This window comes from Haliotis cracherodii, unplaced genomic scaffold (genome assembly GCF_022045235.1).
Source record: "Haliotis cracherodii isolate W230 unplaced genomic scaffold, xgHalCrac1.p SCAF_19, whole genome shotgun sequence".
Lineage (NCBI taxonomy): Eukaryota > Metazoa > Mollusca > Gastropoda > Lepetellida > Haliotidae > Haliotis > Haliotis cracherodii.
The window spans coordinates 9086074-9101046 of NW_027266274.1; the positions used below are offsets into that span (position 1 = coordinate 9086074).

The 14973-nt window shown below is 43.0% G+C and overlaps 1 protein-coding gene across 1 annotated transcript in view; it reads right to left on the minus strand.

The window, feature by feature from the left end:
* Nucleotides 1–1850: 1850 nt before the first annotated feature.
* The window catches only part of LOC139466924 (protocadherin Fat 4-like), a 43548-nt gene continuing 30425 nt past the window's right edge, over nt 1851–14973 (minus strand). Inside the window, exons 17-28 of the mRNA XM_071248648.1 lie at nt 14458–14638; nt 12360–12771; nt 11431–11624; nt 10720–10956; nt 9361–9599; nt 8950–9112; nt 7837–8322; nt 6966–7082; nt 6145–6237; nt 4327–4531; nt 3093–3127; nt 1851–1924 (exon numbers count right to left, since the gene is read on the minus strand). Of these exons, the coding sequence (XP_071104749.1) occupies nt 1851–1924; nt 3093–3127; nt 4327–4531; nt 6145–6237; nt 6966–7082; nt 7837–8322; nt 8950–9112; nt 9361–9599; nt 10720–10956; nt 11431–11624; nt 12360–12771; nt 14458–14638 (2436 nt within the window). The remainder of the gene's footprint in view (nt 1925–3092; nt 3128–4326; nt 4532–6144; nt 6238–6965; nt 7083–7836; nt 8323–8949; nt 9113–9360; nt 9600–10719; nt 10957–11430; nt 11625–12359; nt 12772–14457; nt 14639–14973) is intronic.

Genomic DNA, 14973 nt, shown 5'->3' on the forward strand with positions numbered 1-14973 from the left:
CACACAATGAATCACCCCTAAATGTAGGAACAGGTTATGAAGAAGACGGTCAGCATCATGACGTCATCGTGAAGACATTTTCATAAAGGTGTTTGCATTAAAAATAGTAGAAATCGTGAAGGTTTTTTGTGCGCGATGCATGAAGTTAATCCTGGAGATTTGACGTGTGTTGTAACGTCAGAAAAACCTTCTCATTTCATCACTCTGTTACCCCTTTCCACTGAAAGAAAACAAACAAACAAACGCTTAACAACAAGTACCATCTTTGAACGTCTTTTGGTATGACGCGGCCGGGAATCGAACGCCGGACCTTCACCCTCTCCGGGCGGACGCTCTACCACTAGACCACGGAGGCGGTCTCATACAAAAAGGAACATCGCTGCTTATTTATGTAATATCAAAGCATGATACTGTGAGCCTGAAATTGAACAGGCCGTAGACGCTCAACACATGTTGTTTGTTTGTTTGTCTGTTTGTTAACGCCGCACTCAGCAATATTCCAACTATTTGACGGCGGTCTGTACATAATCGAGTCTGGACCAGATAATTCAGTGATTGATATCATGAGCATCGATCCACGCAATTGGGATACGATGACATGCATCAACCAAGTCAGCGAGCCTGACCACCCGATCCCGTTAGCCGCCTCTTACGACAAGCAGACTCGCCTGTTACGACAAGCATGGGTTGCTGAAGACCTATTCTAACCCGGGTCTTCACGGGTCTCATCACTATGGCGAGACTAAGGACACAGGTATGGTGCTCACTGACCAAGGATCATAATTTGGTTGAATATGAAATTCGAACATAGAACAAAAGCATCAGGCGACCTGTGGGCCACAACTCCAGCACCTTCGTTGCAGCATCACCTACCACTGCCAGAAGACGATGGGCCCACCATGATGGCCGTGGTCAATGTTCGTCACAGTCTGCCAGCAGTGAGTGGCCCGGAAATCGCAACTTAGATTCTGAATACATGACACTTTTTATGGATAAAACTTGTTTTATTCTTTGTCACGACGTTTCAGAGCTCCTTCTTCCTCCTTCATCAGGTGAGTAAGTGATTTGGGTTTAACGCCGCTTTTAACAGTATTCCGGTTATATCACGGCGTGTCAGCTTAATGTGGGAGGAAAGCCCGAAGTGATGTAGGTCTCAGACGTTTACCACTTCGGTTAAACCCACGAGCACGGGTATGGTGCTGACAAACTTAGAAACATAATCGGGGCGAACCGGGATTCGAACCCACAATCATAAGTTTCTGACATGCCCACGGGACGCAACTCTGCACAGCGAATCGCGGCGCCTTTGACGACTGGGCCAACCGTGCCCAATCAATCAATCAGTGCAACAGCATCGTTCAGAAGAACACCAGGACCAACAACCATCTTACCGTTCTAGCTCTGCAACGTCGTGACAAAGAGAGTGAGTGAGTGAGTATGGTTTTACGCCGCTTTTAGCAATATTCCAGCAATATCACGGCGGGGGACACCAGAAATGGGCTTCACACATTGTACCCATGTCGGGAATCGAACCCGGGTCTTCGGCGTGGCGAGCGAACGCTTTAACCACTAGGCTACCCGACCGCCCCCGTGACAAAGAGAAGTAGCTCTGAAAGGTCGCGACAAAAAAGAAAAGAAAATGCTATCTATAAAAAGTGTCATGTATTCATGTTCTTCCAAATTCGAAATGCCTATCAAAGACTTTGCTAAGATTCTGGCTAACTATACAATTGGCATGGCAGTCACAACCTCAAAGATTCTTCCTTATATGACGTTGTCATGACAACGCGTACCATTCAACTGAGACATTTTTGTAATTGTCACTGACACAAAATATAAGGGTACTGAACTTACAAGTCTTCAATCTTCAGACCGTAGTCATCGCTGCCGATGCCCCTCTCAACGCTGTTCGTTCTGGGTTGAACTGGAGTATAGAAAAGAGTGAGTGAGAAAGTGCATATTGGTTTATGGCGGTCTGTAAATAACTGAGTTTTGACCACTTTGTCTGGGTTGGATGACACTCAATCAAACACTCGTTAGTCAGGAAACCCTTACAGTCAAGACCCTGTTAGTCAGGAATCCCTTAGAGTCGAGACCCTATTAGTCAGGAAACCCTTACAGTCGAGACCCTGTTAGTCAGGAATCCCTTACAGTCAAAACCCTGTAAAAACAACAACAGGAATCCCTTACAGTCGAGACCCTGTTAGTCAGGAATCCCTTACAGTCGAGACCCTGTTAGTCAGGAATCCCTTACAGTCAAGACCCTGTTAGTCAGGAATCCCTGAGAGTCGAGACCCTGTAAGTCAGGAATCCTTTACAGTCAAGACCCTGTTAGTCAGGAATCCCTGAGAGTCGAGACCCTGTTAGTCAGGAATCCCTTACAGTCGAGACCCTGTTAGTCAGGAATCCCTTACAGTCAAAACCCTGTAAAAACAACAACAGGAATCCCTTACAGTCGATACCCTGTTAGTCAGGAATCCCTTACAGTCGAGACCCTGTTAGTCAGGAATCCCTTACAGTCGAGACCCTGTAAGTCAGAATCCCTTACAGTCAAGACCCTGTTAGTCAGGAATCCCTGAGAGTCGAGACCCTGTTAGTCAGGAATCCCTTACAGTCGAGACCCTGTTAGTCAGGAATCCCTTACAGTCAAAACCCTGTAAAAACAACAACAGGAATCCCTTACAGTCGATACCCTGTTAGTCAGGAATCCCTTACAGTCGAGACCCTGTTAGTCAGGAATCCCTTACAGTCGAGACCCTGTAAGTCAGAATCCCTTACAGTCAAGACCCTGTTAGTCAGGAATCCCTGAGAGTCGAGACCCTGTTAGTCAGGAATCCCTTACAGTCGATACCCTGTTAGTCAGGAATCCCTTACAGTCGATACCCTGTTAGTCAGGAATCCCTTACAGTCGAGACCCTGTTAGTCAGGAATCCCTTACAGTCAAGACCCTGTTAGTCAGGAATCCCTTAGAGTCGAGACTCTGTTAGTCAGGAATCCCTTACAGTCCACACTCCGTTAGTCAGGAAACCCTTACAGTCCATACCCTGTTAATCACCCCGTTTCACTGTGTCGTGATACAATATCAACCTTACCTTTATTTATCGGCGTTGATTGTGGGACTTTTGTTCTGAAACAAACAAAAACAAAATTCATGAATTGTTTATTGAAAAACACACTTAAAATACGAAAACAAATCACCCTATTAACGTTAGCAAACGTAAAGACAGGGCTATCACTCTGGTATTGATAAACAGGGATTCCTGTCAATGCAGGTTCAAGTCTCTAACGGGGCCACGGGGACCAGTCGTTCAGTTCATCTGATGCACCGTAATTCGCTGTTGCAGGGTTGCGTCCCTTATATATTTAATATTTATATATTATTTGATATTGATTTATTTATTGGTTTGCTGTATTTTATTTATTTTTAGTTAATTTTAAATTTGTTTATTTAATTTTTATTTATGTATTTTTGTAAAAAAATATTGTTGTTCATAGTTTGAGCGGATGGGTGGGTTGGTGGGGTTATAGGTATGTTGTATTTTATTTATTTTGAAATTTATTTCATTTAATTTTTATTTATGTGTTTTTGTAAAAACAATATCGTTGGTCATAGTTTGTTTAGGGGTGGATGGGTGGGTTGGTGGGGCTGTGACAACTTTTATTATAATTGAAATGAATTAAGGGACAAAGACATTGTGGTACTGTGAATGTCCAGCGAATGTAGTCGTATGCAACTACCGCCAGCCTAGCCAAACCCTAGTGGCTACTGTAAACATATAGAAATCACAACTTTCTGTTCCAGTCCTACTCTTATTCCGTGGAATCATTCGTCACCACTCGCCCCTTTCCGTGACCTGCAAGAAGACTCGTCCCCCTATCGATGAATGTTATGTGCGAAAATACGAAAAACCAATCAGAATGCGCGCATGATTTCAAGTTCTTCGTCAAAGAATCCCTCAGAAATAATTTTTGATTTTACATATGTCTTGCATCTAAAATTATACCCAAGACACATTTAAATGTGTTCAATCATACCGTATAACTCCGCACGTCCCGATGTGCTTTAAATTGCATCTGAAATATATATGATATGTGGGGAACTATATGTGAACCATTACGCAACGAGTTGACAATTGTTTTAGGTATGCCCGTTTGCGCAAAGACGGATCCCGGTCGCAAAAATGGCTACGAGAGGGGCACGAGTCGCTATTCGGCTTGTCCCGGAATAACACGAGTTGGTCACGAATGGCCGTGGAATATGACAAAACCAAACGCTATCTTAAGTGTGAGACAACGCTGGTTGTGAACGTGACAATCTATACGTACAGAGAGCTTTTCAGGTACACCGCAACCATCGCCATCATCATCATGGACATGACGACGACGAGAGCTCGCATGGCCCACACCTCAGCTGTATCGCCTGCATCTGTGTCGGCAGCAGCTGCAGCAGCAGTTGTATTGTTGCTGCACACACAGGGGGATGCAGTGACGTCGCTTGGACAGGTTACAGGTTTCGTCGTTGTACTTGAAACTGAAAATATATGTTCATTGTTATTGCTGAAGGCAGAGGTGACTATATACGCCTAGAGTTGGACCGAGGCTATCTGCATCTTAATGCAATGTTTCATGCTGTGGTTTGCCTTTGTACCTTTGTGGATGCACGACTCAGAACACTGAGAACATATATATATATATATATATATACTTTCTTGTTTGTTTGTTTGTTGTTTAACGCCGACTCAGTAATATTCAAGCTATATGACGACAGTCTGTAAATAATCGAGTCTGGACCAGACAATCCAGTGATTGACATCAGGAGCATCGCTATACGTTATTGGGATACGATGACATGAGTGTGAGTGAGTGAGTTGGGTTTAACGCCGCTTTTAACAGTATCCCAGTTATATCGCGGCGTGTCAGCTTAATGTGGGAGGAAAGCCCGAAGTGATGCAGGTCTCAGACGTTTACCACTACGGTGAAACCCATGAGCACGGGTATGGTGCTGACAAAACTAGAAACATAATCGGGGCGAACCGGGATTCGAATCCACAATCATAGGTTTCTGGCGTGCCCAAGGGACGCAACTCTGCACAGCGAATCGCGGCGCCTTAGACGACTGGGCCACGCGTGCACCCTACGATGACATGCATCAACCAAGTCAGCGAGCCTGACCACCCGATCCCGTTAGTTGCCTCTTACAACAAGCATAGTCACCTTTTACTACAAGCATGGGTTGCTGAAGACCTATTCTACCCAGGCGCTTCTCGGGTCTCATCAATATCATGAATAAAAATTGATTAACTGACCACCAAGAAGCAAAATGCATTTAAATATTGAAGTAAAATATTAGAAAACAGATCGTTTATCGTGTGAATTTATGCATTTATGGGTCACAACAAATTGTCACTGTCTTTACTTGTTATACCTACTGTACTGTTACACGGGCGCATATGTTCACAGAAGACCTAAATATCTAGTTAAGATTAGCTTTCGTTAATACTGGAGGTAAAGATAGGTTTAACGGATCAAGGTGAGGTGAAATGGGGTTTAACGTCGCGTCTAAGATTATTGCACTTATATAGCGACGTGCATGCACGTGTGTGTGTGGCTGCTTGTACTAGTCCGGACTGATGCCGATTTATAGTGCTAGCTCACTGAGATACCATGCCGCAGTTTAACATGAATACCCCACTCAGACACAGTGTACTGACTCCGAGCCGACCAGTCCTTGTTTTAGCCTCTTAATGCCGAGCGCCAGACAGGACAACAACAAGTACCATCTTTTAACGTCTTTTGGTATGACTTAACGGATCAAGATTAATGCTCTTATATAGCAACGCGCATGCAGTTTTGTGTGTGGCTGCTTGTACAAGTTCGGACAAATGCCGGTTTTATTGCGGTAGCCTGCTGAGTTACCATACCCCGGTTTAAAGTAAGTACCTCATTCGGACATAGTAAACTGACTCCGAGCCGACCAGTCCTTGTTTTATATTAAGTCGAACGCGAGGCAAGGTAGCAACATGTATCTTTCAACGTCTTTTGGAATTAGTAAGGCAACTGGAATAACACAATGATCAAATCCGTGGAACAAAACCAGTGAGCGAGAGAATGAGGTGAATCATGACGTCACATCTTTCTACTTACCAGCTGATGTGGCGTTGTTGCATACACAGGCTGCTGTCTTCGGTGTGGTTGTCGTGGTGGTTGTCGTGGTGGTTGTGACAGAAGTAGTTGGATCTGAAGTATTTTGAGTAGACGTATTAATACATGATTCACGGCTGTCAGCTCAATGTGGGAGGAGATCCCGAGGTGAAACCCGGGGAATTATTAAGGTTAATTAACTGAGAAGGCTTAGGCGACTGGGTGGGCTGTGCCTCTGATCTTTCTGTATCGTGTTTGTATATTTCTTTGTTGTTTAACTCCACAATTGCCAGTGAAGATCCGGGGTAGAATAGGTCTTCAGCAACCCTTGCTTGCTGTAAACAGGATCGGGTGGTCAATCTCGCTAACTTGGTTGATGCATGTCATCGATCCCAATTGCGTGGATCGCAATTGCTCATGATATCAATCACTGGATTGTCTATTCCAGACTTGATTATTTACAGACCGCCGTCATATAGCTGGAATATTGCTGAGTGTGGCGATAGAAACAAACATACAAACATACAAACATAACTCCACAATTAGCAACATTCGACGATATGAAGGTAGCCTGTAAATTATTGAGTCTGGACCAGACAGTCCAGTGATTGATATCATGAACAACGATCTACGACGTCGGTGTACGATGACACGCATCAACCAAATCACAGAGCCTGATGAACCGCATCTTCCGACCAGCGTAGGTTTCGGCTTATTCTAACCCGACATCCCGAGAGGTTTTATATCGTAATACTTATACATGTATTGTAGGCGTGCATTTGGAAATTTATGAGATTACAAAACTACTCCTTCTCATGACTCACCGTTAACCGTCGTATTGCTGTTGCAGTTGCACGTCACATTTGGGCACGGGGTGTTTGTTGTTGTAGTTGTCACAGACGTTGTCGCAGACGTTGTCATTGAAACAGACGTTGTGTTATCTGAAAATGTCAATCACATTGTCGTACGACAGGCTCAAGTTGCTGGAAACCGGGGGTGCTATATAACGAACCTGAATTCAAGCTATAGAACAGCGGCCATATCTAAACGTTTATGGTATCAAATTACATTGGTATTGTTCGGATGACGACGCGATGTTTATATTAATTAGTGAGAGAGCTGGGTCTAACGCCGCTTTGAACAGCAATTATTACCTATTTCAAGGCATGCTAGCCAAAACGTGACCGTGAGCGCTCGGGTTATAATGCACAGTGTTCAGAAACCAAATATCACAATCGTGGCGATTTCGGGATTCGAACCCAAGATCAGCGGATCCTGGTGCGGGAACCTAGTGTTGTTAGAACTGAATACAGGTGGGGTGAGATGAAATGGGGTTTAACGTCGCACTTATATATCGATGTTCATGCACGTGTGTGTGTGTGTGTGTGTGTGTGTGTGTGTGTGTGTGTGCTTGTACTAGTCCGGTCGCTTTTATAGTGTTAGCCTACTGAGATGCCATGCCGCAGTTTAACATGGATAACCCACTCAGGCACATTATACTGACTAAGAGCCGACAAGTCCTTTTTTATCCCCTAAATGCCGAGCGCCAGGCAGGGTAACAACAAGTACCATATCAGGTCGTATTTTGTTTTGACGCGCTGGGGATCGAACCACCGACCTTCTGCTCTGCACTCTAACTCTACAAATACATATAGATATAAATATGAACAAGATCTGCTGCTAGTGACAACATACCGCAATTCTCAAACAGCACCAGCAAGTGACATTTCCCCTCAAGGTCGCCATCGGACACTGTCACAATCACTGACTGAGCCAGATCCGAAACAGCGTCGCCCGCGGGGAAGTCCAACAGAGTTACCGCCCCTGATACTGAATTGACATTTAGGTAAGTATTGGCATCAATGGTATAGTCCACCCTTGGTCCGTCTTCGTCATCTGCCTTCAGCGTCATGAGCTCCCTACCCTCATCGTCGTTGCAGCCCACGTTGGCGGTGTAGGAGACATCTTTAAACGCCGGTGCTATGTCGTTGATGTCGTTGATGTTCACTCGCATTACTGCTGTTGATGTTCTAGGAACTGTTCCCTTGTCTGTGGCGGTGATGGTGATGTCATAGTAACTTGCACCTCCAGTGGATGGATCAAAGTCTAACTCCGTTGTCGTTGTCAGAACGCCAGTGTCACAATCAATGGTGAATTTCTCAGGAGCATCAGTGTTTAAATCTGCAAAACAATAATCCGGGCCGCGGGGATTATTTCAAAAATTATTATTGACATGGTTGAACTTATTAAATCTTGTAAGCTTAATATTATTTTCCTTTGGTTGTGGAGTAAGGGAGTTATTCAAGTCTCAAAACGAGTGAAAAGATAAGACCACCAGATATGACGTCACATCATATACTAGTATATGAATTCAGAGTCTCATAGCTCATGAACTATACTATTTTCCCTTCTGCCCACTCATTTCGGTTATGTTAAAGCACTAAATGAAACAAGTCTAGATTTTCCTCAGGTTCTGAATCTCCTTTCTCACTGGGGCTCCTTTTCGAAGCTTTTTGTTTCCATCAAAAGATTTCTATTCAGAGACTAAGCGTTACTTTAATTAATTTAGTTTATTGACATTTGTATGTTTCAGGGAAGACATGGTATCCTCACTAAACCTTTTCCTATTAACTTAATACTTCCGTGAGTCTATCACACGCTGAGTGTCAAATATTTGTGTCAGAATCCATACAATTATATCTTTCTTGCTCGGAAAATACACACATTCTGGCATCCATACAGTCTTTCATAACGTGTGTCGTCCATTACCATCTGTCACGGGGACTAAAAAACTCCAAACCCGCCTACCCGAGAGAACTGACGTAATGTCATACGTCACTACGCCGTCTTCTCCGAGGTCCGCGTCAGTCGCGTGAACGGTGAGGACTTCAAAACCAGGCTCAGTGTCTTCCAGAAGGCTCTTTTCGGTAACATTCTCCAGTACAGGGTCATATTCATTCTCCGGGATTATCTATTTGGGTATGCAGATAAAGTTAAGCTTTGGTTTTGTCACTGTTTCACAGATTGTTTTACAATAAAACATAGTTTGAATTATTTGAAACCATAAACCTGCATCCGCAATTGCATGACACTTCTAAAAGGGGCGGTGGGGTAGCCCAGTGGTTAAAGCGTTCGTTCGTCACGCCGAAGACCCAGGTTCGATTCCCAAAACAGGTACAACGTGTGAATCCCAATTTATGGACTATTGCTATATCCTACCTCAACTACGACTACGGTGACGCCCGTTCTGGCATCTGTTGCGTGGTCGACGACGGTGACAGTGACGGAATACGTGAAGTCGACTGCCTCTGCTTCCTCGTAGTCCATGGGTTGTGCGTAGAGGACGTTTCCGTCAAGTCGGAACAAGTTGTGCGGGTTGCCGTCGGTGATGTTGAAGCTAAACTCGCCATTTATGCCATCATCAGCGTCCGTAGCCTCGAGCGTCAGCAGATCGGTCTCTGAATCAATCGTATTAAATATATTACTACACTTTCTTATTTGATGATAATTATTTTTGCTCTGTACTCGTGAAGATCCGGGTTTAAACTGATCTTCAACAACCCCTGCTTATCGTAAAAAGACGACTAACGGGATCGAGGGTTCAGGCTCGCTCACTTGGTTGATACAATTACGTGGGCCGATGCTCATGATGTCAATCACTGGATGGCCTGGTCCAGACACGATCATTTACACACCACCGTCATATAGCTGGAATATTGTGAGTGCGGCGTTAAACAACAAACAAACAATATTTTTGCTGTGAGTAGAGTGATCACGAATGAAGATCCGCTGAAAAAGGTTCAAATCCAGGATTCATCATGATTATGATAACTGGTTTAAAAGCATCATATGTGTGACTGTAGGTTTCACCAAAATAGAAAAGGCCTACCCAGAATAAGTGGACACGCTATGATTAACTGAAATACTGTTTAAAGCGGCGCTTAACCCATCTCACTCACTCACTCGCGATACTGAACACGTGACCTGTCATGAACTATGTCTCGTTTCAGACTATTATTTATCCTTTTACATTTAAATCGAAATGTAAAATTATGTTCCCTAATTTGATTATCTTGACTTGTGTCATGAGATGAAATTATATACAACGAACAATATAACTCAAATCGAGAATAAAAACTGAGTATGTCCTTTATTTTATTTTAAATAGATATGTCATAGTCATATATATATGAGACCCAAGAATAGGTCTTCAGTAACCCATGCTTGCCGTAAAAGGCCCTGTCGATGTTATGTGTTATCTTATCCCAACTGCGATCATCGATGCAAAACCATCTATTCTAACAGTACATTTAATATTCTCTGTTTCAAATGTATGATTTGTTTGTTTTTTACTCACTCAGCAATAATCCAGCTATATGACGGCGGTCTTTAAATAATCGAGTCTTGACCAGACAATCCAGTGATTGATATCACGACCATCGATCCACGCAATTTGGATACGACGAAGTACATCAACCAATCCCGTTAGCTGCCTCATACGACAAGCATGGGTTGCTGTATCCTATTGTAGAGTGTATTAATGCATATATTAGATATAAAAGTATATCAAGTGTCTACCTGCTGCCGCTTGCTCTGTTACCTTCACCCTATGTATAGCACTGGAGAAGGTAGGCGTGTTATCGTTGACGTCAGTGACGACTATATCCAGAGTTTGTGTCCCGGTATGGCCGGCTACGTCAGTGACGAGCAACTTAACGTCCAGTGACGCTGATGTTAAAGTCTCGAAGTCAAGTCGTCGCTCGAGGGACAGCTGACCAGTTGTACCATTGATGACCAACAAGTCACTGTCGCCACCTGGTGGAGCATAAACTGGGTGTTCTTAAAAAATGACAAAATGCTCGGTAACCACTCAATTAAGATGGGACACAGGTGGCCCAGTCGTCTAAGGTGCCACAATTAGCTGTGCAGAGTTTCCCCCCTTGGGCATTCCAGGAAGTCATGATCGTTCGATTCTCGGTTTTTCCCGATAACTTTTCTTGGTTTGTCATCACCAAAGAGGTAAACGTCAAAGACCTGCATCACTTCGGGCTTTCCTCCCATATAAAGCAGATACGCCTTGATGTAACTGGAATACTGTTAAAAGCGGCATTAAACCCAACACACTCGATTTAGATCAAAATCAACACGCAGGCAGGGTTGGTGTTCTACCAGTTACTGTTTGGGCAAAATATACCGTATACCCTCACTATTGCGAACATGAGTAAAATGTGCCACTCGGCAACTTCCACTTTCCTGGATGATACAATCGGATTATCAAAAGATTAAAACCTTGTAGACTGAAGGTGAGGGTGTCGTTCTCATCCGCGTCGCTGACAAAGTAGCCTCTCGCGACGTCCGTCCCCACTGGAATCTCTTCGGGAATGTATATCACCTTGGTAACCGTGACAACAGGAGTCTCGTCGTTGGAGTCCAAGACATTGACTACAAGAGTTTGGTCCACCGTGTACTTTCCATCTGTGGCGCTGAGTGGCAATTTGGTGTTAGCAGGCAAATATCAAAATGTTACAAAATAGCTTTTTTACGATTGAAACAAAAAAACACGGCTGAAGCTGTTTGGATAATAGCTGCATATACATCGTTGACTAATCATCCTAAAATGTCAATGTGGAAAAAAGTTTCGGGATTTTATTTTACGCACGCCCATTTCGTTACAGGTAAAAATATGTTAAGATAATACACGACCGGGCAAAAGAAAGTGTACAACCTTGTTTGATGGTGGTTAAAATGAAACAAACAAGAAATGGTTATTCAGTGGTAATGTATTTGTTACGGGTAGCTGTGTCTTAAGACCTAAAGTTAGCAGTTTTTCGGCGACTGTTTACAGCCAAGTAACCAGGAACGTTTTGATAACGTTTGCAATATTTCGGGTCAAATTCAATTTTCAAGTGTATACATTCTTTTGCCCGGCATTGTATTTTACATACTGGTGGAAATTAATAAGGGAATATTTAGTTTAAGACACAGACAATTGAGAAACATGATATAATATCATGGTTCCCTGCCTTGTTTACCAAATACGCATTGGAAACAATGCGCATAAACACATCTCAACATTCATTCTGACATTTCAAATGCACTGAGAGTAAAGCTTATTTCACTATAATTTTCATTTTTCTTTTCGTTTCATCAGTGTATTTACCATTCGGCAGTTTTGATCTTTTGACACAGAAATTGTTTATATTTATTTTTTTAAATACCTGACTGTAAGTGTATGACACCGTTGAAACTCAAAGTCAAGTTGTTGTTCGACCTTCAACATTGACCCGTCAACCTTGAACTTGGTATCAAAAGTGCTGAAGGTCACTGCACCTCCATCGACGTCATCAGCCATCAGATAGACGACGTCCTGTCCGACACTGGCGTTTTCAAAAACGTCAATTTCCTGATCAGTGATGTTCCACACGGGCGGATTGTCATTAGTCCCCGTTACCACCACGCGCAATGCACCATGGGTGGAGCGAGGGGAAGAGCCTGCGTCCGTGGCAGTGATGTTGACGGTGTAGTAGTTGACGCCGCCTGTTGCGGCATCAGCGTCCAGCTGGCTAGAAACTCTCAGCTGCCCAGATGAGGCATCGATGGTAAACAAACCGTCTTGCTGCACGCCAGAATCTAGAAAACAGTTCAGGGTCATTCACCGGCGCATTCATGAAGTCATCGATAGGCATTTTGGAGATGGAAGAACATGAATACATGACACTTTTTTGCGATAGCAACTTCTTTTATTCTTTATCACTCACTTATAGCTTCATCTCCATGTTGATTTTACTATCTATAAAACGTGTCATGTATTCAGTGCATTCATATTAAGTTTCACACAAAGTCTGGGAGGTCAGCAAGGATCAGCAGGGCACATGTTAAGATTCTAGTTACGCCTGCTCACTTTGTAGTGCAATGGCACTGTAGTTCACTGGTAGATTCAGACAAAATACAGCCCTGAAGCTAGGACATTTTGTCTGTTTCATAAGTGATCTTCATATTACATAGTATGGCTGTGTGATGTAGTAGTTCGACGTGAGTGAACAGTATGAGTGAGTGAGTGAGTGCGTGAGTGAGTGAGTGAGGTTTTACACCTTTTTTAGCAATATTCCAGCAATATCACGGCGGGGGACACCAGAAATGGGATTCACACATTTTACCCATGTCGGGAATAGAACCCGGGTCTTCGGCGTGACGAGATAACGCTTTAACCACTAGGCTACCCGACCGCCCCTGAGAGAACAGTATGAAATGTATGGTATAGAGAAACTGTAATATATTTTTTTTAATTCAAGAAAACAAGTTCATAATTAGATACAAATGGGTTGTTAAATCTACTACCAAAGTTTATCTGCATCTTGTACTCTTTGAGATAAGATTTTTAACATTTTTTTAATAAAGTAATTCAGAATTAAACTAAGCATACATCCAGAACAATCACGATCATATATATCCTCACAACCTTCACCTCTTGTCCTTGTGTTTGTAAGAGCAGATTCATAAATGTTCTAGAATCTAGAGTCTAGAGCCAGTGTATAGTTATAATTAACGGAACTGTTGACAACTACGGTGTAATGTTAAAGTAATTTCAGCGGTCACTGGGTGAAAGATTTAACTGTTGTAAAAATATTTGTAGTAATTGTCAGGGACACAAATGAATGAACTACTTCAATGTGTTAAGTATTGCCGTGGCCAGCAAATGCAGTTTTCCAGAAAGGTTTTGTACAAAAGTTATTTGCCCTTGTTACGTACATCAACATGGCAGACTAGATCTTTCTAGAATGGTCTGGATGGGACAGTTTCTAAACGCAGTTTGACAAGATGGCGAGTGGATACGTATTTTGAAACACCGACTCCTACCAGCTTTCGACATTTTCCTGGATTCCAGCACAGAGGCGGAACTATTTCAAGACAATCAAGACCCGTGAAGATCCGGGGTAGAATAGGTCTTCAGCAACCCATGCTTGCCGTAAAAGGCGACTATGCTTGTCGAAAGAGGTGACTAACGGGATCGGGTGGTCAGGCTCGCTGACTTGGTTGGTGCATGTTATCGAACAGACAATCGCGAATATCGATGCTCATGATGTTAATCACTGGATTGTCACTCGATAAATTACAGACCGCCATCTGGAATATTGCTGAGTGCGGCGTTAAACAAAAAACAAACAATCAAACAAAGCACATTGAACTGTTTGTCAATATTTGAACATTTCTAAACAAATCTGTAAGGAAACAAAATCCGTCTGCCGTGTGAAACGTTCTGTGAATGTTTCTTATGTGACGTCACTGCTAGTCGTGAATTCTTCCAAAATGTCTCACCTGAAATCACTGATTGGATGCCATAAGTCACGTGGCCATCACTGCCAAGGTCAACGTCTGTCGCCACGAACGTGTTGACAACAGTTCCTACATCAGCATCTTCAGCAACGGAGACTTCGACAAAGTGGCCGTCGCCAACAATATCCTTAAACACCGGTGTGTGCTCGTTCACAGGAAGGACCTGAAGATCCAAGTAATGTGCTCAACAAGCTCAATCACGTGTCAACCATGTTTGAAACTCGGCAAAGTGATTACTGACGTCACAGTAGATGACAAAGCGAATTGTTTATTTCTTTCGTCGTCTACAGTGGCTTCAACGGTGATAGTCATTTAATGATGATGATGATGATGATGATGATGATGATGATGATAAATTAATAAATAAATAAAAAACAATTTCCTTATCAAACGAGAAGCGAAAGTCAATCACAAGTTGGCACATGAAGGTTTTACTAATTGTCTCATACTGTATTAAATGAGTGAGTGAGAATAGTAACACATAATTCAGCAATATTT